At 37.9% G+C, this 27,112-nt stretch overlaps 1 protein-coding gene across 5 annotated transcripts in view; it reads right to left on the bottom strand.

The window, feature by feature from the left end:
* Positions 1-261: 261 nt before the first annotated feature.
* Cdc14a (cell division cycle 14A) overlaps positions 262-27,112 on the bottom strand; it is a 162,168-nt gene continuing 135,317 nt past the window's right edge. The window contains exons 12-16 of one of the 5 annotated variants that reach the window (XM_015502612.2): positions 25,631-25,746; positions 24,036-24,086; positions 20,841-20,960; positions 19,754-20,099; positions 2,290-2,460 (exon numbers count right to left, since the gene is read on the bottom strand). In XM_015502612.2, coding sequence (XP_015358098.1) covers positions 2,431-2,460; positions 19,754-20,099; positions 20,841-20,960; positions 24,036-24,086; positions 25,631-25,746 — 663 coding nt within the window. In that variant the 3' untranslated portion in view covers positions 2,290-2,430. Of the gene's footprint in view, positions 2,461-19,563; positions 20,100-20,840; positions 20,961-24,035; positions 24,087-25,630; positions 25,747-27,112 lie in introns of those variants that run through there. The other 4 variants (XR_007351805.1, XR_007351804.1, XM_015502611.2 and 1 more) reach the window with 4 other exon arrangements.

Here is a 27,112-nt window from a genome sequence, read left to right as displayed (position 1 = left end):
AGGAAACGGGGGGGTAGGAGGAATGGAGGGAGAAGCTAGCATTATCTGGCTTCTGTAAAACAGAATTCAAAACACAAGGTTTCTCTGAACTCATGTATTTCCAGCAATGGCCACAACCTAGAGGGTCAATAAGAGATAAACTAAGAATCCAGAAGGAAGATCTTGAGAAACCCAAAAGGAACCAACCACACTGAGTCAAAAATAAAATGATGAACTTTGGCATACTGATAACTCCAAATCCAAGTTATAAAAGTCAAGAAGCAAATTTCATAAGACTTTTATTATTTATTAGCAGTGTATTCGTCTATACTTTAAAATAGAACAAAATATATTTTGGAAGATAAACTATTCATAACAAAATACATGTCAAACAATTTTTATTACTGGAGTAGAATTACTTTGCTATATACTTTCTATATTATATACATCCCCTTCTTGGTGTATCTATGTAAGCACATGTGTACAAATAATTTTAAGACATACACATGTAAATACATATAATTTATGTACACACATAATTATGGAAATTTTACAGTAGTCAACTTTACAATCATTTTAATAGCTGCACACAAATTAGTGTTCACAGAACTAAAAACATCAATATGGTTCCCTTTCCCCTACACATCACAAACATCATCTGAATTACTTTTCAATGATCATTTGAAAAAATACAATCATCTTCCTATATAAGTAACCAATCTTTTTTACAATAACTCTTAATAAAATACTTTTTCAGCTTTAGAAAAAATATATACCATTGAATTCCACTTGTTTTAAGTTTTGACTCCTAAAACATACAATTCATTTTTTTTTGTTTTTTTTCATCAATTGAGCACAACTTTTTGGTACTGCAGTTATTGAAGGTTATGTTAACAAACCTGAGTCAAACATTCATCCAAACGTCTATTTAAAAGCATAAAACATGAACAAGATGTCTTGCTGAAGCACATAATAATAGTCTCAAGGTACCTCTTCCTAATAAATACATTATAAATAACTCAACTGCTCAGAGTCAAGCCCTACACATGAATCCCCTAACCCAGCACTTGCAGGGTGGGCATGAGTCCATTCTTAAGCAGCCAGAAGAGACCCAGATGTAAGGCCCTCCAGCTCCCTGGAAATGAAGCCAACAGGATTCTGGAGACCTAAATAAAAGATTAGACTCACATGAAAGGGCTATGAGTACCCATAAAAGGGTCCTTTCATTTTCATCTTAGTTCCAGATACACCTGCGTGTGTGTCAGGGAGTTGTACTCTGTTCGTTTGAAAAATAACTCCCGGATATAAAGAACTACTTAGCAGCATCTTTTTCAGGTTTTCCCTCATTAATTTAAACTGGTGTCAGGCAACAACCACCTCGTACCAAAAGCAGAATATTCTAATCGAGTTAATAACTCTTTTGAAGTGCTTTTCGGTTGTTAAAATCATTGTATGATAAGAGGCAGAGTGATCAGAGACCTCAGATGTGGATTTTAAAATATGTATCCTTCTTCTGCTTATGTACAAAAGAGAAAACAGAGGCAAAAATAAATGGTTTAAGGCATTTTTTTAAAGCACTCTTTTGAGAGGAGAAAAAAAAGAAAAGCAATTGGAATGTTCAGTCATTTCATAGAGAAAAAGCAGGCTTTCAGGAGAAACAACCAGGAGACTCTAAAATCTTCAATTGGATGTAAGTTTTTTTTTGTTTTGTTTTGTTTTGTTTTGTTTTGTTTTGTTTAAGTTTCCAAGGATACAAAGCTAATTTCAATGGTTCAAGAAACAAAAATGACGGAGAAGGGTTTTGTCCTAAATAAACCATATCAAACAAGTCTACTCTTGGTAGAAGTAAACTTGGAGGAACTCTTTAAATTAGACTGACATCCCCAAAGAACACACTGATCTGTCATATTCACAGTGGGAACATAAAAACCACTTCCTAAAAACTTTCTCCCTTTCATTTTCTTAATAAAGAGGAACTATTAAAGACAAAGGCCATACTAAAACTAAATAAGTTTAAAATACAAATTTTTGGTAGCAAACAACAGGAAAATCTAAATCAAAATATAGTCTAGTTTTTACATAAATTTCATATATTTATAAATTTATCAAAATAGTCTTTTGAAGTTCACAATACATACATAATGTAACACTGTACATGTAAATGTAATAACAAACGTATTACTGAAATACATTAAAAATAACTTTCAAAATACCAAATTCAACATTAAAACTGTCATAAAAAGTGTTGAAATCTCCATAAACGTAGTTTCAGTGCATTTACAGTAGTCATTAACCAGCTGTCTGGTTTCAAGTCTCTTGAAGGTGTTATCTTAGTGCTCTCTCTAATTTAAGGTAAGAAGGCAGAGAAATCCTTCCAGCAAGCTGGTGCCCTCCTCCGCATGGCTTGTCCAGATGTCTAAGAAGGAACAGCTTCCACCGAGCGGCAAGGCCTTAGTAATGAACATATTCAGACTGAAGGGACTGTGTGGGGAGAGACATAAGCTGAGGTTAAATTTCATCACATGTAAAACTGCCTGCAAATCAGGCAGCTTCCTCCTTCAACACAGGGCAGTTTGGGTCTATTATATAAAAGATAAATGAAACAAACTGAGAAAAAATAGAGATGGGAAATAAAGCATTTAAATGCTAAGTAAGAATGAGATATTCAGCTATGTAAAGTGATTGCAAGAAAACTTTTTTAAAAAGGCTTTCTAATTTATTAATAGTGATTAAAATTACATATTAACTGAAAATGAAAAGGTTGCCTGAATTTAGTTCTTAGACTTCTGGGTAAAATACTGATTCAAAAAATATTAAATAATATCTATATAACTTATTGAAGATGATTAGAATAAACCTTGAGAAGATATATGCTTTTTTATTATATATATCAATGTATGTAATTAGCAGCCATTTAAATAAATTCCTTAAAGAAGGTCTGGATTTAATAAATATCTTACAAATCCTTTCTAGAGATACAAAGTACTCCCAGCTTTGAAATCTGATCTTAAGACCCAAAGGCACACATGCAGATGAGCCTCAAAGTCATAACTTAACAAACAGCAGGCAAAGTTCATGTAAACAAACAAGTTACTCTCATATCATATTAGATACCAACATGTAAAAACAACATGGGTGGAATATGTCATTAGAAAGCATGGATAATAGATATAAATAAACCAGTAAAGATAAAGAGAGATGAAGAAAGTTTTCCAAATAGTTATTTTGAGCAGCAAATATACTGACATAAATCAATATAAACAATAGCAAACTTTTTTGCACAATCTTCTAATCAAATGCCTTAGAACAACAAAGATTACTTGATTTTCTCCCAAATACCTTCTTTCTCTCACCCAGAAATAATTTACTAAATTGATTTGCAGCATTTAATTAATGGGTCTTATCAATTTGAAACTGGGCCATTTTGGTGATGTTATATATAAGTTAGGTCGGTGGTGGCGACTTGGTGGCGACTTAGTGGCAACTTAGAACAAAGCAGCCCGAGTTGGAAAAGAACATCAATCAGATGCCAGCGGAAACGCCTGTCAATCAGCCAGATCTCCTGACTAACACCTGTCAATCAGCAGGACCCCCTGGCCAATCCTGGAGTTCAGCCAACTCCCCTGACCAACTCCAAGGGGGCAAGGGACCCTAGAAACACCTTTTCCTGTCCCAAGCCCTTCCTTTCCTGCTGTAAGCCCCATAAAAGTCCAGTCTGGTGGAGCTTCCACGCAGTTTCTCCTCAGACCCTTCTCCTGTCCCCTCTGTGGGTCTGATCGAGTTCCGCCCAGGAGTGATATCTCAATAAAGCCTGTTCAGCGGCTCTTTTAAATCTGCCTCCTTTGGCCATTGCCTGCCCCGACTGATCTGACATTATAGGTGTCAGCAAAAAAGAATCTATCCATTTTCCAAATGCATAAATGGATTCAAACTTCCTTTGTTCAGCTTCAAAGTTCCAGTGATTTTTATATCCTATCAATAGACATTTATTAAATACTGATTAATACAGTGAGCCAAAGAGGTCACAGTCCCTAATCTCAAAGAGTAAAAGACCACATTGTCATAATAGAAATGAAATGAAAAGACAGAGATGTCAACAACAAATAGTAATGTACATAGTATAAAATGAGCATTGTGCACCAGAAAGGGTTAGGACGGGGTGGAAAGGGAAGGAGGGGTGGTTCCCCAGGCTACAGGTGTTAAGAAAGAAAATGTCAACAGCTGCTAGGAAGAAGGGAAAAGTTTGGGTAAATTGACTTTCTTGATATCAGACGTGGTTTATGCTAAGGCTTTAGAACAGGAGTGAGGCAATCAGGAACAAGGGCACTATAATATAAATATATCTGAGTCCCCAGAGGGAATAAAAAAGCTACGCCCCTGAGAAAATTCAGTAAAGTTTATCAAACACCTTGAAGCAGACATACTTTTAACTTACAGGATACCAGTTACCATATTAGCATTTCAGCTTTAAAATGATCTGTGATTTTTCTAGCTGCTTTTCCCTAGTTTCTTCTCATTTCTGACAAGCAACCAGAGGCAGAGCCAGGTGAATCTCCCAGGCTACAAGAATTTAACACATGCACGCAGGGCTTCCTTGCGCATACGTAACTTTTGCTTTTGTTCCAATTACAACATTTGTATATGCTATCACTAATAGAATTAGAAAACTCAAATTGCTTATAAATTTAGAACAAAACTTGTATTTATAAGCGCCTCTAAAGCTCCATCAATTCCCAATGAATAAAGATACAGCAAATAGACACTAGACAAGTGACCTTTATCAAGATGAACTTTCCTCTAGGGCACTTATATGTTCATCAGAGTATAGGGAGTGAATAAGGGTGTGTGCGCTTATGTTTATTTACTTTATGAATCATGGCACTCACTGATCTGGAAAGCATAAAACATCTAGAATACCTTAAGGGTTTCTGTTACTCATATAAATTATATATTCATTAGTCTTCTGCCCAAAGCCTTTGCTTTACTTAGCAAAGCTCAGACTCTAGGTGGTGTTTAATCCAACCTCAAAAACAGTTCAGCACTGTCTCTACTGCTTCCTTTTTCACACATCCAATTTGCTCTCTCGCATGGCTGAAATGGCACAGCAGGCCTCTGCAAACAAATGAAGACAATTTGGCCAAAGAATGGGCCTTCTGAGATGCCAGTTCATTCAACAATTATATATATACTGGGCAGCGAGGGATGAAAATGTAATACCAAAGTTCTCAAAACAAATTATACTCCATGATTTTTTTTATGTGCTATAATGAAAGTTAAAAGAAATAAAAGATCAATAAAATGTTTAGAAAATTATTCTGACTTCAGTATTTATAAATTAACTTCCTTTTCATCTAACCTACAATAAAAATCTTAATGGAAATGAACTAAGAGACGAAGAGAATTGTTAAGAGTCTACAAGATCTACTCATTTTAACAAATCACAAGTAATCCTTCAAAGCCTTTGCCCTGGGGAGCGGCAGTGTGGGACGCCCAGAGCACTCAGATTTTAAGTGCTGCATGCTCAGACAGGGGACTGTGTCACGGGTCAGTATGTACTCAGCCACAACCAATAAAAATCTGAGGAAAACACCAGTACTCTCCACTTGAAGTCTTAGCACAGAAGACAGACCACAGATGGATAAGCCATCTTAGTCCCTCAATTGACCCAATATCTATATATATATAAAACAAAAGCATAATTCCATGCTTCCTTTGTATGGGACTACTAAATATAAAAATGCTCTCCAAGTGTCCCTGTACCAAAACATTACAAATTGGGCATTCCTAATCCAAAAGTCTGAAATCTAAAATGCTCCAAAATCTAAAATATTTGAGTGCTGACATGGCACCACAAGTAGGAAATTCCACATTTGACTTCATGTGATAGGTCATGGGCAACATACAGGCACACTGAAAATATTTCATAAAATTATCTTCAGGCTATGTTTATTAAGTACATATGAAACATAAATGAATTTCATGTTTAATCTTAGGTCTATCGTAATATGAAAATATTCCAAAATGCAAAGAAATCTGAAATCCAAAACACTCCTGGTCCCAACATTTTGGATAAAAAAATATTCACTACTAATCTGTTTTGGCAGATGAAGGTATTAACTTTAAAAATTTAGCTATTCTGGAGGTGTTTCTTTTTTAAATAGCCCAGTTACCTAATCATGATAGAAAAATGTCTAATAATTACAGACATAAAAACTATACATATGGTCAATTAAAAACCACTTGTACTAATATCCTAGAAAAGATAAAATGCAAATGTATTTGTATCTGAAAAGCAAGTATCATTATTATAGTTAATTTTATTAAAATATATTTTAAGGTAAAACTATCTGGAGTTCTTAATAAATCACATATACTTATTGGCAGTTTAACTATTCTGAGATAGATATATATTGAATACTTTCTATATGCTGGACACACTTCTAAACATTTCATACATATTCACTCATTAAATGCTCTAGACAACCCATTTCATAGATGAGAAAATAGTGGTGAAGTATTTTTCCCAAGATCACACAGCTAGGAAGTGGCAGAGTTAGATTTTAACCTCAACAGTGTGGCTCTAAAGCATAGCCACCATAGTGTATGCCTCAAGACAACTCCTAGCATTTGTTCTGTGATCACTCCACTGCCCATCCAACATTGTCTCTCACCCTGACAAAAAGGTAAGACAAGCAGACTCTTAAACAGGGTATAATCCTGAGTGAATAAAGAAATATTAAACTATAAGAAGGATGGAATATTAATTACATTGAAGGAGATAATGCATTTTAAAATTATTTTCATCACGACTGAATCCAAAAAACTTTTCAGGAATACTCTAAATTAAAAAAAAATATCCAATAAATATTTTGGTTAATTAAGGTTTTAGTTCTACTTGGCCAATGTTTTTGTTGTTACCATAACGAATTAATACTAATGTATTCAAAATACAAAAAAAAATAATGTTGATGAAGGAGGAGAACAAACTGAGACCTGAAGTGTAAATGTTACTCAAAATACAAAAAAAATAATTATAATAATGTTGATGAAGGAGGAGAACAAACTGAGACCTGAAGTGTAAATGTTACTTGTAAGTTAGCACTTATTTATATAACCAAGAAAGCTTCACTTCTCAACATTCAAGCTCATTTGGTCAGCAAGTTCAACAAGGTTATAATGAGTTAATACTGTATCAAGTTTATTATGAATATATGGTATTATTATAGTATAAATACCATAAAACTATAATGCAACAATATTCAACCCCCAAAATAGGAATAAATTTGCCCTATACTTGCAGCTTCAAATTTCTAAGTCAAAATATAAACTTACATCAAAAAGTCTTGTTCCCTAAAAGCAGTAAGATTTGACATAAAACAAAGTGTTAGGTAAGGAGATCAAGACAATTTGTTCTGTTCTGGAAATTCACTACTAATCTGTTTTGGCAGATGTAGGTATTAACTTTAAAAATTTAGCTATTCTGGAGGTGTTTCTTTTTTAAACAGCCCAGTTACCCAATCATGATAGAAAAATGTCTGATAATTACAGACATAAAAACTATACATATGGTTAATTAATAAAACTGTAAGTGGGATATCAAATGCAGCAAATTATAAAGGGGCATGAAAGATGAAGGTCAATATCTTATTGTTCAAATCCCTGGAATAAAAGGAAACAGTAGTCTGGAAAGTTAGAGACCTACTAGGTCAAAATCTAGTCTCAAAATTTTCATGGACTTTTGCCACATTGACTTTTTTCTTTGCTACGATTTCTCCATCTTCCCAAATCCCAAAAGGATGAAAAAAAACTGTCTGCTGGTTATGCCTGGTGTGAGTCCTAACAGAGGCAAAAAGCATCCAACCAAAAATGGTTTGTTTTAATGTGACAGATTAATTAAAGAGAAAAAAAATATACATTTGGCAATATAGGATTTTATATATAGCTCTAGTATTTAAAGTTTTAATGAAGAAGCACATCACTGAGAAAATTTATCTATAACCACCTCTCCACTCCTAGGTCTCTTTATGGCTTTGAGATTGTTTTCAGTTTTTATTTTGCTTAAGAATTTAACATGCAAAATGTGTACATTGATATGGATGTCTACAAATATATTTTCTCCATACTGTAAGCACTTGCCTCTGCTAATATAAAAACAATGAACAAAAACATAGGTGGATAAGGTTTTATGGGTATCATGTGAACACAAAAAAGGCTAAGGTCAGTAATAAAAATTAGCTTTGAAAGAGATGTGTACATTTTTCTACAGTGTTCTGTAAGCATTTTAGGTGCCCCAAGATTTAACAAGCCAATTTGGGTTAATTAAAATGCTATATAAAATATTCCTTCACCTTCCTACATGGTTTTTAATAGATTCCTTTTTCTGGGGGAATTTAATATATGCTTTTCAACAATCACAAAGAGCTCAATTGTTAGATGACAGATTGTTGACACCCAGCTTGACTCAGCCAAGCATTACATGAGTGTTTTCAGTTCATCTGAACACCAAAATTATATTGATGCAAACTTGATTTAAATGTATTTTCTCTTATTTTAGTAAAGCCAAGTTTCTAGAAAAAAAATAATAGACAACTTCCAGATTGCAGTATATTGGAGCTAAAGCTGAACACTGGGTTTGCTTTCTGTTGGTGCTTTGGCTGCTAATAATGTCATATGGGCTCCTAAGCACCCTAACTTAACAATTCGTGAATGCAGATACATTATCCAACTTTCAGTTCAATAAATATTTATTAGGCACTTATTACACTATTGAACCTCAGGACACAAAGATGCTTCTGAGAAGCTTAAAACTAGCAAAGGAGAGAGACGGAGACTCTTATACACCTGACTATAAGATGAGAGAGACAGGGGTGTGAACAAAGTCCCATGAGAGTCAAGAAGCAAGAGGTGTTCTACCTGGAAGGGATGCTAATGCTTTATCAAAAAGGCAACTACTGAGCCAGGCCAGGAAACAAAAAAAAAGTGGAAAGTGGGAAATGCCGAGGAAACCGCACATGCTAGTGATCTCTCAGGGCAGGCTGTAGCATTCTTGCAGAATGCCAGTCAGGACTGAGAAGAGTTGCTGGAGCAGAGCCTGAGAGAGGGACGTGGTCTTATAAAGAAGAGCCCTGAGCAGCAAGCCAAGAGATCCAGACAGAATAGAACCACAGAATGATGCCAAATAAGAGAATGATCTGAGCAGCAATATATCTTAGAAATTTAATACTCAGAGCAGTCTAGGGGAGTTTAAAGGTGAGGACACTTAAAACAGAGAAAATGCAAAGGGTTATACAATAGTTCATCTCAATGAGGGCAGCAGAGGTAAGAATGGAGGGACTTTCCAAAAAACAGACATTTCAGAGGGAGAACTGACAGGACTTAGTGACAGGATGTAGCAGAGGGAAAGACATAAGTAGTGTCAAAGATGATTCCACATGTCTAACTTGCATGATTAGGTGAGTAAAAATGGAATTGTTGAGCCAAGAAACCAAAGAGGAGCAGGCAGCTGAAGGAACGCGTACTCTCTCCATCCCAGGAAATGCCCACAGGAAGCTGGGAGTATAGCAAATGCTGAGGAGACTACCCAGGGAGAGAAAAGGGCCAAGATCAATGCCTTGGGGCAAGTCCCTAAGGACCAGACAGAGGAAGATAAGACAGAAACATAATAACTTAAGGGGATCAGGGTAGAGAGGGTGGGAATACCGGGAAATAATATTCCAAAAATCAAAGGAGAAGAAAAATCACAAGGAAAAGGGTGGTCAATATTGTTCAAATGCTGCAGAAAGACTAAGAAGAATGAGGACCACTTAGACCATCAGATCCTGACCTTAAGGGAGCCAAGTGGCAGACTTTCAGCAGAATGGGGGGCCACCTCCAGCTGCAGACCAGACCACCAGCAGGGTGGGAGAGGCAGCAACATGGGCTTCTCTCTCCCCAAGTTTGGCCATTAAGGAGAAATCACAAAGGGGAGGAGGGAGGACTCCTGCCTATGCTGTACCAGCCCTACCAATGTGGATGTGCACATGTTAACAGGTAAGGAAACCAGTAGGCAGGTGGAGAGGAAGAGACCGAAGAGATTCGAGGGGAAGGAAGTAGATGAGGCAACTTCCTGAAAGAGTTTGAAAAGAACATTACAAGTAAATGGAGCTACCACTGAGAAATGGTAGGGTCTCTTTGGTTTAAAAAGGGAAGGGGGAAAGAAAAATGAGCAGACCCAGTTAAACTTTGAGAGAGAAAACAATTGAAGGAAATTCCTTCCAGTAAATTCTACATTCTCAGCAGATCCCAAGATGATCTTGAGACAAGGCCGACTGACCTTGGAGGTTAGGAGGGGGGTTTACTGGTTAAAAAAAAATATGTTAAAAACTTTTGGAATAGCTAGTGCAGGGAGAGGAGAGAGAACCCAAAAGGGATAAGTAAACTCATTGTGAGCACTGAAAGGTCAAGTAAATTAGAAATACATTTTTAAATAGAGCCAATTGGCAAAGTTATCAAAATCTTCTCCAAAAGTACTCAGCAGAGAGAAACAAGGGACAGAAACAAGAAATGGTTAAATTGATCTAATTTTAAAGGCCAATAACAAAGTGACTACAGAAGTTCCAAGTGGAACTGAGAATGTTGGGAAAGGGAGGCAGAAATGACTAAGCAGCCTACAAAAGGAAAGAAAGAAACTGAGGAGGGGTCAGAGAGAGGTCACCGAGCAGAGGTAGGAGGGGAGGCAAACGCTAGAAAGGAATCTTGCAGGATTAAAGAAATGAGAAGCAATGCTCCTAACAATTAGGTCTGTTCAATGGATTTCCAAGTGAATTTAAAAGAAAGAAAGAAAAAGAAAAAGACCACTAGAGTTAAGGAAGTTTAAAATACAGTCACTAGGAGGCCTTGGGCAAGTTATTGCTTCTTGCATTTTGATTTCCTTATCTGTAAATTTCAAGTTAGAGAAATAAGATAATGTATATAAAGGACCTAAAAGGGTGCCTGGCACATCAGAAGCACTCAATAAATGGTGATGATGATGATGATGATGATGACGACGACGACGACGACGATGAAGACAACAAAAACAACAATGATGATGATTAGAAAAATGTTACAGTCGCCCTGCATTAGGATGGTTGCTAAAAAGTATATGCAAAAGCCCTGAAAGAATAAAGGGCAGCAGCTGACAGTAATGAGGGAAAAGGAGCCTCAGATCGCATGGTGTGATCAAAAGGGAGGAGGGTATAGAAACCGGGACCTAATGAGTTAGGACACAGCCCATGTTTCTTAACTGTAAAGATTTGGGATCAAAATTAGAGAGTAAGAAATTTGTACTTGAGAGAGGGGAATCAGGTTGGAATGGCCAATCTTATTTGCTCACTTTCAAATGAAGACTTCTTTTCTCATGGGGTTTCCTCAACAGGAAGCTGAGAGGCTCATAACAGTCTCCCTAAGAGGAGGAAACATCTGCTTACTGTCACAAGTACAATGGTTCTTACCCCCACACCTCAGCCACTGAGCAGTTCAGACTTTACTATCAAGGAGAGCCTGTGTCACCAAGCAGAGGCAGCTGTTGGGGCAAATCCAAAGCCTTCATACACTATGTGTACGTGGGGTCTATGCTTGTTTGCACATGGATGCACACCCACAGGAACTCCCATGTTAGTGCAAGGGGGGATTGCAAAAAAAAAAAAAATGCCTTCCTGGGTTAAAGGTCTTACACATGCACACTCACAAAATTTCAAATTTTTGGAAGCAATAAATGACCTACTCAATAGTAGAGAAGACAAAAGCATGGAATAAAAACTTACCAAATACCAAGAGGTAAGCAGAGTCCAGTATAGGAAGTTCAGAGTCCAGAGCTATGAGGAAAACATGAGGTCATGTATTCAACCTGATGTTTCTAGCCTCAAGGTTACCACCCAATTCAGCAGGGGCCCAAGACCTACATCTATGAGACAGATGACGCTCAAGACAAAAGAAGGAAGACAAGACCAAATGACCAAAATGGACAGGACAACTTCAAAAAAGTCGTGACTGCTGGAGTTTGTGGGAGGAGGTGGCAAGACTTCAGTCAACTCCTGCTGGGGAGGAGTCTGAGAAGCAAAGGGAAAGAGTCAGGTAGGCCAGGTCGGGAACACAGCATGTAAGAAAATGACACAGGCAGGAAGAGCAGGACATGGTCAAGGACATGAGAAACTGAGCCTGGCAGAAGCAGAAGGTTCACGCTGAGGAGTAGGGGAGATGAGCTTGAAAAGCTGGTTGGGAGGACTCAGAGGGGCCCTAAAAGGGCAAGCTGCAGAACCTGGCCCTACTTCATGTCAAGACAGAACTGGAAGTTATGCTCCAAACTACCCCCTCTGTGTTTAAATTAAATGTTTTTAAAAGATGAAGAAGAAAGAAAAGGCACAGCAGGACTCAAAAGCAAGATGGACATCTTTGTAACCGAGAAACAAACTGAGACACAGTGGCAGGCCACCAACTACAGAGCTGGAAACTGGCAGCAGTGTTCCACTCCTGTGGATACATAGGCCTAAAGTCCCTGGCCTGACATCAAGGCTGGGACTGGGTCCTCCCAGCTGCAGAAGGAGGTAGAGAGAAGCCATGACCGTGGCCCCCAGGACGGGGCCTCTGCAGAACTGTTTCCCTGCCTGAGAAGCCAGCCTGGTTCCAGATCACAAAAGATAGAAACCTAGGTCACTAAGACTGTTTCTAGACTAAAGACATACAGGATCAGTTAGAGCCAACGAACAATGACAAATACTTAAGGTGATGGATTTGCTAATTACCCTGATCTGATCATTATGCAATTATACATATATCAAAACATCACACTGTACTCTATAAATATGTGTAATTATTATGTGTCAGTCAAAAATAAAGTAAAAATTGAAGAAAGTTAGATGGGGGGAAAATACAGAGAGAAACAAACTAACTCCCATTCAGGGTGAACCTGTCAACTAAAATGGCATAACGTCCAAGGAAGAGGAACACTGAGAACATCGACAAAGCCTCCAACCTGGAGGCAAATAGGCTAAGCTGCAAAAAATAAAGCAATATCAAAATCACTTATCACTGATGCTCTTCAAGGTGAAAAATGAAAACTACTCATAAAACAAGAAATCATGAAATGACAATAGGCAGTATTACTGATATTACATAAGAAAGAAGGTATAAAATTATGATGAATAATAAAGGCAATTAATAACTACAAAGCATTTGAGATTATAAACCAATTTTTCCCATTACATATTTTTGATCAATCTTGCCACTTAAAGCAAGTTTGGGTTTGGAGAGTCTTTTCAAATAGAGAGACAAAAAGAGATGAAAGGCTTGATACAGAAAACTCACATGAACCATTTTTTAACACTGGAATCTTAAATTATAGTTAGTTATATCTGCACATACAATGTGCACATAAGGAGCTTATATGCAAATTTAAAGCTATCATCTGAACCATGATGACCTCAAAATAATTTTTTGCTTTAATTGTAAAGTAAAAATTTCAGGTCCCTTGAAAAGGGAACAAAAATGTGATTCAATACTGAGACTGAACTCATGTTCTTGACTCTATTAATATCCCTAGCTGAAAAATTGAACCAGAACCAAGGCAAGGTCACCAAAAAGATGAAAAACAGCAAATTAAATATACAACAAAAGGTTAGAAAGCTAGCACTAATCCTCACTGTTGAATGTAATATTGAATATTCAAACATCAAATATATTAATTCACAAAGATTTAATAAATTTTATTTTAAAATAAATTATTTTAGTAAACACTGTTTATTCACAAATATTTGATAAATAAACATGAATAAATATCATATTTAAAATCAGGATAGGATGAAGGTTTTTAAAAACCAAAAATAGGCAGAGGGAAAAGGCATCAAGTTTCAATTAGAAAATGGTATTACATGCTACCAGAAAGCAGTAGCATTTTATTGGGGACAGATGTTTAAACAATCAATAAGCAGTTCATCATTGTCACCACTGACATTATTCCAAAGGAACGGTGAAGCATGCTTTAATGCACACGCCAATCCCTTGGTAGATTTTCATCAAACTGTTTATTTTACAAAGCTTGAATTCAACATTTTCATCTTTTTCAAAGTTCTATTTCAAGCACTAAAAATTCCCTAATAGTATGTCTATATTCTGCCTGATGTTAAAACACAGAAAAAAATTACCCTATTCACAGGTTACCAAGATTGCTGCTACACTGGTGGAATCTGAGATAGAGAACTCAACCAGAGTCCTCACAAAGAACAGCCCTAAAGAACTGAGTGTAAGAATGCCTACTACCCTGGCAAAGGGAACTATGTGGAAGCCAAATTCAACCACAGTACAAGAAGGAGCAGGAAAAGCAGGAAGTACATGATACTTAATTTCAATTTCCCTTTCAACTTTGAACTGAATAAATATTTTAAGTTTTTATTCAGAAACCATGAAATACAAAAGAACTTAAGGAAATGTCTACACAAAGGAGGTTTAAAATTTGGAGACAATCTGGTATATGGATAATACATAAATAATATTGATATTCATGTTCATGTATGTAATATCACTACTACATACTGATAACAACAATATTAAATATCCACCATGGAAAGCAACAGAGGATAAAAAAGAAAACATTGGGTGGGTTAAATTTCAGGAAGAGCTTCACAGAGGAGACACAGGCAATGAAGGTCATGAAAGATGAGAAACTGGTGAAGAGGTCAGAGGCCTCCCAAGAAAGGTCTTCCTAAAGCCAGGAGAGGGTGAGACCAATGCAGGAAAAGGATGAGGGAAACAGTGTCTGGGGACAAGTAGGGAAATGCACATGCATAGACAGATGCGTTGCCTCAAACCTCTGCTGCAAGACTACTGCTCTAGTGTCAGGTCATCCCTGGCCACTGTGAACAGGTGACTAAAACATGGACATCAGCAATGCTTTAAAGCAAGGGTCAGCAAACTGCAGCCCAAGAGTCCAAATTTAGTTCACCATATATTTTTGTTAACGAAGTTTTATTGAACACAGCCACACATTCATTTATGGATTGAGTTAAACAATTGCGACACAAAGCCAAAAATATTTACTATATTGCACTTTGCAGAAAAGTTTACCAACTTTATAATATGAATTAAAGGTAAGAAGAAACCAAGTTAGGAAAATTATCAAGAATGCAAACAACCAAAGGGGATGAAGAAGCAGCAGAAAGGGACTGTTCTAAGAAATAAGGACTGTCATCATGAACACAATCTCCAATCTTCACCATGAAAATATTCCAGGCAGTGTTTGAAGATTAAGATGTGAGAGTGAATGAAGAAGTTTAATATATAACTAGTACTTAACAATTGTTTAAAAATCACAAGAAAAGATCTGAACAGGTGATATCCAAAGCAGCTTCTACAGGAGCCTAATTAAAGGAAAACTAATCATTACATATATTTACAAATTCTAAGTTTTCTTAGGGCAGTTAGGTTTTCGTTTATAAAATAAATATTTAAGTTCATAATAAAACTATGCTAGAGCTATTGGTCATACATGATTTTTAATGGTATCAATACTACAATGTGTGCTGAAACCCAGAATAATCATTGCCTAAGCAAAGTATTTATTCAATGACACCAGCTGAGGTAGAGGTTGAAGACAATGAAGAGGATCCAAACTAGTCTCCCTGCCTTCAGGGAATTCCACCAAGAGCTGCCATCCACAGCCTAACAGAACTAGTTTCTTCCAATCAGGTCTATCAAGTCACTTCTGTCTACGAGATTCTTCCGGCTCACACTGTACTTCCCAGTCTGGCTTCAGCTTAACTTTCCAGCCTCATCTTCAGGTAACCCCAGGCTTCAGATACACTGGAATACTCATTACTCTTGAAACAACAATAGCTAACAATTACATAGCACTATCAATGAGTGCTGTGCAAAATACTTCACACAATCTCAAACCTTGGAACCACATTATTCTATAGATATTAGTATTGCTGTTGTTATCACATCAGCTTTAACACTCCATAGGGGCACCAATGCCTTTCAAAGTACATGGTCATATGTTTGTATAAAGTTTACAAAAATAAATAAATAAATAGTTTGTATTCTTTATGCTACACAGGTCCTACAAATTTGCATAAGTGTCAAGGTGCACACAAAGGAAACCCTAGATCAGCCTCTGGTTATTAAAATTCCCATTCTGTAATAATCATGGAAGTTAAATAAATCAACAAACTCCTCTTGCAAAGGAAGTAGCAGAGGTATCATTTAAACCCAGGTCTACCTGTCTTCAGAAGCTAAGAACTTTAATCAAAGTGCTAAGGCTGTATCTCTGTTCATGCTATTCGAACTGCAAAGAATAGCCATTCCTCCTCTTCCTGCTTTCATCACCAGATCCCTAGCAGGCTGCTACTCCTCCTCCAAAGCCCAACTAAGACATGCCTCTGTCTTCCCAGCTTTCCCCAATCTTTCTTGACAAAACTGAGACATCCTTAGATATCCCTCTATTTTTAACTGCTTATAATAGTTCATACATGGTATAATGTCATCAAAAGAATATATCTTTGGAGTCAAACTGACCTAGGATCAAATTATGGGTCTGGCTAAATATTTGCTATACAATTTTAGGCAAAACCTTTAACCTCTCTGACACTGAACATTTTGATCTTTAAAACCGAAGTAATAATTCTTACCACAATCAGACATTTAAACATCCATCCATCCTTTTTATTCAATCCACAAATACTTACTGAATGCCTACTACACTCCAGGTGCAAGGCAGACAAAAACCATGGGAACCCACAGGCAACATTTCTGCCCTCACAGAGCTCAGAATCTAGTGGGCAACAAGCCTCCAGAGTGAGAAGAGTATTGTGATTGGACCAAGGTGGGGTGCAGAACTTGAGGGTCAGATAAGGACAATGTAGATGAATAGCAATTCACTGAAAAGTGTCATAAAAATATAACATAGCAAATGTTCAAGACAGATACCACAAGTAATTTCAACTTAATAAAATACTTCCACCCCACCCACACCTGATCACATGGCCCTCATTTCTTACGCATTTGAAAATTCCTCTGTCAGGGATGAAACTGGGTTTTTTTGGTGGTTTTTTTTTTTTTCTTTTACAGTAAGTGGGTCAACAAAAATGAAATATTTTTGCACTGTACTGGGCAATTGAGACCACAAGACTAGTGGAAGAGGCCAAATTAATAAAAATAAAACCCAACAGTTTCTTAATATACTGTCACAACCACAAGAATTCCTTAATATTTATTCCTGTTTTCTGTGTTAGAGCATTTAATGACAGAACAAGGAAATCATTTTTACATTTTTCTGGGGGCTGAACTGCTGCACAATGTGAGAGAGCAATTGCAGCTTTCAAAAGAGATGCTAATTGTAGCTTTTAAAATATTAGACTCCCTCTAAACACCCGTCACCCTCTCCCCTAAGAGTTTCTGGGTCTTTCTTCAAGTACTGGGAGGATTTGCCATGTAGACTTCATTTTCCTAACTAAGGATTTTAGAATATTTTTAGTGAGTGACTCATTCCTAGCTCCTCAAAGACCCTAAGTCTCCCACATTCAGCAGCACTGGAAAGAAGGCCACCCATATTTAGACAACAAACCCACAACTATTAGAAAAGCTGCACTGGACCATAAACAAAAACAATTCACAACCTCCTCCTTTATTCCACCTTAAGTGGGAATTTCCGTGTTACCCTGGACTTCCCACCAGAAGTCAGCAGTTGCCCTGTGGAAAGGGTCTACCACAGAGACCTGCTGCTGCTTCTTACTTCCTGGGAGAGTGAGAGGGATGCTTGCAATTAGATTTACCAGTGCTTTTCTTTACAATAACATAATATATTTAGGAGGCAGGAGGGTGGGGGCAGCAACTGCCCCCACAATTATAACTATATAGTCAATTATTAGAAAATCACCCCATTCCAGCCAAAAGGGATGTGGAGGAGGAGGAAAGCTGAAAAGAAGTCACAAAATATGTAATAAGAATAAAATTAAGTTATATAAACATGGGAGGTCAATACTTTAAGAATGCCCCCACACTTTCATCAGCCGGGGGAAATGGAGATGGCAATGCTGGGGCTGGGGTTGTGGCTCAGTGGCAGAACGCTTGCCTCACATGTGTGAGGCACTAGGTTAGATTCTCAGCACTGCATATAAATAAATGAATAAAGTAAAAGTCCATCAACAACTAAAAATATATTTTTTAAAAAATGCCAATGCTTCTGGCTTTGGGCTATAAGTGTAGGGGACACAAAACCTTTAGCTCTGAAATCCACAAAGCATCTGTATAATTATAACTTTTTTTTTTTTTTGAAAATATAAAGATCTGATTCTGGTTTAAAAAAGAGGCTGACCCTTAATCAGTACATGAAACTACCGATGGACCTCAATTCTTACTATGAAGTATGTGATCTATAAACATTTTTATGAAAAATTAAATACAATATCCTTTTACACCTAATTCCCAGTTTCATAGATTTCTGTCTTAATGATAGATATCTACTTAATTATACAGTGGGATTAGAAGCAAATTAAGGAGTAGATGGGCTGGCATTACCCAGAGCTCTAGTCTATCAAGTAATTTAAAATATTGGTGAAAAACATCACTGGGAATAGAATCAGATGAGGAAAGTTCTATATGCGGGCACTTCTCTTAGAGAAAGGAGTGAGTGTGGAGAATGGGGGACAAATTTTTGAAAAGAGGCCTGAGGTAGAGATGGGAGTGGAAATGAGTCCAACACATCTCTCTCTCTGTCTCTCTCTCTCTCTCTCTCTACACACACACACACACACACACACACGCACACACACACACCAGCAAATGGAAGTGGGTCCCAGTAAGGACTGGCCACAGGGCTACTGCTTTGCTGAATGGGTCACAAGCAGCAGAGCCACCAGCACTTTTCCTTCTCCTTTGTTTCTCCTGTAGAAAGCAGCCTCTCCCTGAATGATGGCTGAGAAACCTCGGTAGCTGTGCAGGGGTGTGAGGCTATAGGTTTGCTCTGGCCCGGAGTGCAGTCATGCCCACCAGGCTTCACATTTCCTTGAAATGTGGGATCTAGTACTCCTTCCATCTTAGTCCTAACAGGGCTTACTGATCATTAAAAAAGGAACTTGGAAGCTTAAAAAATGATCTTGTTGGTAGAACATGTTTGCTGCCCATCTCTAGAAGAGAGATGGCTAATTCTAAACATCTTGTGACACTCTGCTGCTCTCCGCTCACCTGAGTCCCAGGCACCTACCTATGAGCCTTTCTTATAAAACACCTTCCATTTGCAACCAATTAATTCTGGGTCAGTTCCCTGCAGAAGGTGAAACAGTCAAGGGCCTGAGGCTTCGTTCTGAGAAGACACTGTGTGTTCAGGACTTTCCACATTTCAATATTCCAAGTCATAATTCCTAATACCACCACAACCAGAGCAAATGCTGTCAAAGGCATTGCTCAGCTCCAGCCTCTCTTATCATATATTCAGAGTGATTTGAAAACTAAACTGAAAAGCAAGTTAAGTCAATAGCGTCCATGATGAATGGAATAAAAGCTGTTTGCCCTTTAAAAGAAAGCACTTAAAAAGGAGGAAGGGAGAGAAAAATAAAAGCAGAAAACCCAGTTGAAACATGGCATTTACTTGAAGAGGAGCCAGCAGAAGTGGTGCATAGGGTTTCACAGCACAGAGGGCAGGCGATGATCAGAAGGCTTCATTGGCACTATTAAATTTCTTTGATGGCAACCTTGGCTGGGAAGGCAAGGCACAAAAGTTGCATTCAGGGTTCTGAGGACCAAGAGGTGATGTCTGTAAACTTACAGGGATAGAACGGCTCAAGAATCTCGCTGAAGAGGAAGAAAGCCCGGTGTAGGTGGGCCGGAGGATGGTGGCATGCTCCTCGGTCTTGGCGCTGTGGGGGCCCAGGTGGCTGTTGAGGTTGCCCCCACTGCTGCTGCTGCTGCTGCTGTTGCTTCTGTTGTACTGGTTATTGTTGAGCTCAGGGTAATTTCTGGAAGGTGGCTGGGAGGTGCCATTCAAGAGGTTGGTGAACGGGCTGGCTGTGAAACCTGCCTTAGAGGATGAGGAGGTCTTTTTGTTCTCGGGATCATCTGTTGCAGCATTCAAGTTTCCTAGAGAACTGGCTAGCCGGGAGTTTATGGAAAAGCTGGATGGAAAACAAAGATGAGAGGGAAAAAATACTCAGGCAGCGATGTGTACTCACGCTGAGCTTGTGCTTCTAGGACACGTTCAAAACATTAGGGGAACATGATGGAGAGGATTCTGATGAGTACAAATGATGACAGAATGGCCTCTTTTATTCCCCCTCCTCAGGGACATGGAAATATGTGCCCTTCACTTACACATGTCAAGTTCCTTGGCTAAAAGTTATTAACTAAGACCCAAGAAGCTGGGCTAACACTTTGACTAGAGATCCTGGAATACAACTGGAGGTTCTATTTGTCCTGACACAGGAAATAAGTGAAAAGTAAATATAAGGGGAAAATTAAGAGCAGACTTAGTATATTATGTAACTCATGCATACTTAAGCCCTCAGCTACATCAAACACCCCTACCCTTTTAGTCCATTCTCACCTGCTTACATATATCAGGTGAGAAATGATAATACCACTTCTCATCTGTATGTGCAACTGAACTCCATTTTCTAGATCACACTAAGCAAGCTGGACATTCACTAGATGGATGGGACCCTCTAGGATATTCCCTCCATCACCTTGTACCCTGCAAGCAAGATAGAAACAGAAGCCCCGGGAGATCAGAGTCTTTGGGGGGTTCTTCCATTCTCCCTTGTCCCCTCCTCTAGCAAAACTACAGGGAAACCCATCACCTGCTGTAGACCTCCTTTTACCTCAAGTCAGTACCTCGGAAAGGGACAGAAAAAAATTACCTTCTCACACTGGTGCCTGAAGATGAACCTCTGCTTATCCTTTTGGCCGTTGCTGAAGGGGCCAAAGCCACTTTTGAAGACTTCAAAGTAGACACAGATCCTTGTGGGGAAGAACTTAATCTTTGTGGGAAACAAATGGACAGAGTCTCACACTAAAGCTGTTTTATGTTTATGTTAAATTGCACTAATGATCTAGGACAATAAATTAAAGAACCTTAATTATGTCATGCTCACCACCACCCCAGGAGGCAGCTGATAATACCACCCACCAGCAAGAAAGGAGACAGAGCCCAAAGGAAAGGTTCTTCCTCCAAGTCACCCAGTTGGTAAAGTGCCAGCTGGGATTCAAATTCATGATCCTGCTGTCCCTGTCACTTCCCTACCTTCCCACTGCATTCATACAGCAGCAGATCCTTGGTCCTACTCAGACCCATCCCTCCCTTTCCAGCCCACAACTGCCGAGGTAAGCCCTCATTATCTCTTAGCCTCAATTGTTAGTGAGGGAGAATAGGTAAATTAAAAAAAAAAAATAGGTAAGAAGGAAGCTGGACTCAGTGGTGCATGCCTGTAATCCCAGCGGCTTGGGAGGCTGAGGCAGGAGGATTGAGAGTTCAAAGCCAGCCTCAGCAAAGGTGAGGCTCTAAATAACTCAGTGAGAACCCCATCTCCAAGTAAAATACACAATAGGGCTGGGGATGAGGCTCAGTGGTGGAGTGCCCAAGTTCAATCTCCAGTACCATAAAAAAAAAAAATAGGTAAGAAGAGAATGGAAGCAGGAAAGAGACTATATCTTTAACTCAAAGCCTTATGCTAAAGTTTCTCTCTCCCAGGCCTGTCACTCCTAAATTTCTGGGAAGTCTATAAATCTCCACTCACAATCTTAAAGCCACTAAAAATTCACTCTCTTATGAAAATTGCCCTTTCCACTGTTAATTAGCACACTAATGTATGCATTTTTAGAAGAGACCGAACAAAGGGGAGATATGAAACCTATGACACAGAGCACTTTTCCAATATTACCTATTGATCATATGATGAAACAGATGTCAACCTGAGGATCCTAGAATCCTGAGAACAGCCAGACCACTATAAACTGACTTGTGATCACCAAACTGATATCATCCCACATTCTTTCCCATTCCCTCCCCTCACCAAGTTTCCTTTCAAAGATAAGCCCAAGAACCCCAAAAGCATTTCTCACTCTTGAGATAGCCCATATACTCCCTAGAATAGGTACTCCTTGCTTTCCTAAATAGGTCTCGGAGCCTCAATATCTGATGCATGCTGAAAATAATTTCCATCATGCACATTGAGGACCCTGTCAACCTGAGTCTAGGTCCCCCTCTCTGGGATCTCCTTGTGCTTCTGGTGACACTAGGACTATCTTCCAATGTTGTTCCTTAACAATTCAAGTTGTGGATGGCCTCCAGTGAAATCTAAGTATCTAATCATGTCACTCCACTGTTTAAACCATTCATCTTTCCCCAGTGCCCATAAACCCTAAACTCTTTGGCTTGACTTAACAAAACCTCAAAAATATGACTCTTTCCTCTTTGAACAGGCCCTGCCAGCCACACTTTCCCACTGAACAGGTTCTTACAGAGAGCAAACCTTGCCTGAATCCCCAAGCAGGGCAAGCATCCTGTAAATTACAGCAAATCATAATTCTCAGATGACATTTCATTGCTTGGTCTGAGTCTATTTCCTTCACTTGAGGTAAGCTTCACTTGTCCCCCATTTCAACTCCCACTGGGTAGCACACTCCCAGACTCAGCAGCTTAACAAACATCTGCCAAGTGGAAACAGAGAGAGTTGGCTCAAATCTGGAGAGCCACGACTGGGTCATGGTTTTACTATACAAATCATTTTGTCCTATACAAATCATGTGATGTAGCAGGACTTTGTTTTCCTATCTATTAGTGAAAAGCTTATTTACTTGTAGACTCTTTGCTTTGTCATCCATCCTAACAGCAGCTTACACCATGTTTTGCCTTAAAACATAGTAACATAGTATGAGCCTTATCAAAATGGTTCCCCAGAAGGTATTTCATCAACAATCTTGGCTAAACCCTTCTGCTGCTCTGTCCAAGCCCTGTGCTGGCCCCTGGCCAGAGGATACTCTTCCAGAGAAAAACTTTCATGTTTCCTCCTTCAATGGAAGATAGGGAGAAAAATAAAACTATAAAGTAAAGGAGATAAGGGAGAAAGAAGACCAACAGAAATGGGAGGAAAAAATCAAGGCAAAATCTACCTTGAAAAAATAGCTTGAAAGGACAATGGTAGAGCACCTGTATTTACAAGAGACCCCACAATGTGCTGGGAGCACAAAATATACTGTGACCACTATGATGGCCACAAGCCCTGGGGTACATCGGGAAGGGAAAATTCCTTTTCACAGCAAACATTAAAAATAAAGTGTACTGTCATCAATGTTCATAACAGCACAATTCATACTAGCTAAGCTATGGTGCCAATCTAAGTGCCCTTGAACAGAAGAATAAATAAAGAAAATGTGATACACACACACACACACACACACACACACACACACACACACTGGACTATTACTCAATAAGAAAAAAGAATAAAATTATGGTTTTTGCCTTTAAATGAATGGAACTGGAGACTGTCATGGCAAATGAAATAAGCCAATCTCCCCCAAATCCCCCATTTTCCAAAGGCACCCATAGAAAGGCCTTCCAGCCTGCAGGCTCTTCTTAAGATGTGGTCATGCCCTCACCACAGGGAGTCTGCCTCCAGACCTGGGTACTGGGTACTGACCACCTGGGCCCATGCTGATGGCAGAGAATGTTTTCTTGGATATGCGGAGGCTAACCCACAATAAGTGTGGGGGCAAGGGTGGAAGTTCAGTGTATTAGACAAAGAGAACAAAGGGAAGGAGGGGTATAGGAATGCACCACCAGTGAAACTCCACATCATATACAACCACAAAGAATGGGGTCCTAATTGGAATAATTATACTCCACACATTTATAATATGTCAAAATACACTCCACTGTGATTGTATATCTAAAAAAGAACAAATAATAATAAAAAAAATACAGATAGGACAGAAAGGGAAAAATTTAAAAAAATAAAAAACTGTGCAGTTTACTTTCATCAGTTTGAGTGTTAGAAAATAAATCTAAAAGATAGCGTGTATTTACAAGCTACCAGAAATTCTGTTAACAGTACCTGAAAGGCTGGGACACTACTGCTCTTGGGAGCCCTTTTGCATCATCAGACCTGCAGAAATCAAAGACACATGCTCCAGCATTACTATGTTCATACATGTGGGCAAAGACCAAAAGGCACATCATATGGATGGAACTGAATCAGTAAAAAATATTAAACTGTCTGAAGGGAAAAAACCTTGAGTGAATATTAGTATTCATCTAATTTATAAAATAAATCCCAGAACCAGCAGGAAGTACATTTTCCCTTAAGATGTCCTAAAAATCAAACATAAAGCTTTTTGAAATTTATTTTTATCAATATAAAGCTATTTCTTACAGTGCCAAGCAAAGATGGTGAATAAAAAAGGCCAACAATGTACGCTGATCTTGAAGAACCTTCCACTGACTTAGAAAGAAAACACAGAGTGAAAAGAGCAGGGGTTTGAACAGTCCTGGGTTGGAATGTTAGCTCCTTTCCTAACTCCATCCCCTGGGAAGCAACTTGACCTAACATGGATCCATCCAAACATGGATGATGGAGCAGACCTTTGTGTTAACTCTGTTAAGCCTCTTATTTGAACTAAGACCTAACCTGGCCCCTTGTCTATAATAGATGCTCAGTAAATGGAACTCCTCCTCCACCTGCTACTGGTCATTGGTGGTTCCTAAAAACAAGGCTTGCTACCCCATTTTCTCACCATCCTATAGAAAATCCTATAGAAAAATCATAACCTCAACATGAACCTTTATTTCTTAGATCAGAAGACCAGTACTCAAAGATTCAATATAAATTAAGCATTATAACAATGAAACTAAATCCCATCAATCCATTTGATATTTATCATAGTGACAAAAAAAAAAAATCCTTCCTGCTATGCCTGTCTTTCACTTGTAAATTAAAGAAGACATTTACCACAACATTCATTTCATTTGTGGACTGGGACCTTGTCACCCTACATATTGCTGCAAAGAATCTTGACCATATTTTCAGATTTTGCACCAACATTGAGTCTGAAACCTTTTATTTTAATTGTAAATTTTTTATCTACTCTGAATTATAAGCAAGTTTCAGATGCTGCAGTCAGAAGTCAAGTTCCATCATTGATTTTGATGATTAATTTCAGCCTTCAAAATCAACATGTTTTTAATTTTATAGGCACACATAAGAATCACTTTTTAAATTCTTACCAACAGAAAGTAAAGCCAAGGGATTAGTAGCCAAAGCTTGCATAAATTCGTTTCTGCACACCTGGCTTCTATAATAAAGCCTTGACACACCAGTAAGGATTTGCCATAAGATAGAAAACACACATGGGAGAAAGGTAGAATTCCAAATGGAATTTGGGTCAGAGTACAAGAGACAACTAACTACTTAGCAGCTTCAGGTAGAATTCCAGAGACTGAGATGTAGCAATTGCTTTCAATAAGCTTTGAAAATTTAGCTACTACCAAACAGTGATAAAATACATAGTAAATAGACAACATATAGTTGTAATAAATCAAAACACATGACCCAAACTTGGTATTTGTGGGATGATATTCAAAAAAGAAGATTAAATGTTTTAACCACGAATGGAAGCACACCAGGAATTTTAAAGTTTAAAGCATATCTACCTAAATGCACAGGTCGGTGAGGAACGTGGCTGTCTCTGACTTTTTAAGGCACGTAGTTTGTCTCCCTGGGTTATATTATTTTTCATTTCCACATCTTCATCCTCTTCTAAATTATTCTGGAAAAAATTATGTTCCATAAAAAGGTCATTATCAACAATTTTACTTTATGCAGATTTCTTAACAGAGTATAGATTATCTGTATTTACAAATACTTCCTATATAAATTATTATATAGATTGAATGTACTCTCAATTCATCATTATGCAAGTATACACTAAAGAATGGTTAACTATTTGCCATTTAAATAACTGGTAAAATTCCAAATGAAAGAATTTTGGTTATGGATGTGGTAGAATTGAAAAGGAGCTATTTGTTTTAATGGACCAAAGAATCCCTCATACAAACACAATCATACTTTGGAAAATAGCCTAATACCGTCTGACTCAAGAGATACAGAACAAATATATTTTCAGATACTACCAGAAGCCATCAATGCAAATTCCATAGCTTGTTTACAAAAATGCAAGATAAAATAACTGAAGATATCTGCACAGTAACTCATTAACATCATTTAACACTAGTAAAAGCACCCCAGCCCTTTCCGGGAGTTTAAGGACCAGTGTCACTAAAGCTGGGAAAGCACGTTTCCTTCTGAGTAAGTTTTGTAGTTTGAAAAACAGAAGTACCATGTTAGTATTTTCACATGCCAGTTCAAGGGGAGTAGAGGTGATAAGGAGATAAAAGAAGTAAATCCTATCTACCACAGCAGGAGGCAACAGGAAAAGATCTAAGATTTATTTAGAAAAACAGCAATAAACAAGGTAGTTAGAAATATGGCAGTGAAAATACTAGTATAATTTGCTCAGCAGTCTGCAGATATGGAAAGGTGAGATAGGGAACTGTATTTTAATTGTTAGAATCCAATACTTTTGATATTTTTAAAGCTGTGGTCATATCTCACTTGAAAAAATAAAAGCTGAGGCTGGGGCTGGGGCTCAGTGGTAACACACTTGCCTGGCATATGTGAGGAACTGGGTTGGATTCTCAGCACCACATATAAATACATAAAATAAAGGTCTGTCAACAACCAGAAAAATATTTTTTTAAAAAAAGAAAAAGGAAAAAGAAAAGCTAATTTTAAAGAATATATAGTTTTAAATTAGCTATATATTTAAAATTATAATTACACATTTTTATTCTCTCATTCTTTTTTGTAAATAATACCACATTTCAAAAACAGAAAACAACAAAAATGCTAAGCACACTGGCATCTACCTAACTACCTAGATTGAACATATTTTTTACTTTCTTCTCTTAAGTTTACTTAAGTACCATCACTTTCCAAAAGAAAGAAAACTATAATACATATATGGTTCCAGCTCTCAACCTCCAGAGAGGAAAATAATGTTTCTTCTTTTTTTTTTTTTTTTTTTTTTTTAAAGATAGAGTGATGAGAGGGAGGGAGGGAGAGTAGAGAGAATT

This window comes from Marmota marmota, unplaced genomic scaffold, assembly GCF_001458135.2.
Source record: "Marmota marmota marmota unplaced genomic scaffold, marMar, whole genome shotgun sequence".
Classification (NCBI taxonomy): domain Eukaryota; kingdom Metazoa; phylum Chordata; class Mammalia; order Rodentia; family Sciuridae; genus Marmota; species Marmota marmota.
Note: the sequence above shows the minus strand (reverse complement) of the source record. Positions and strands in the feature narration are given on the sequence as shown.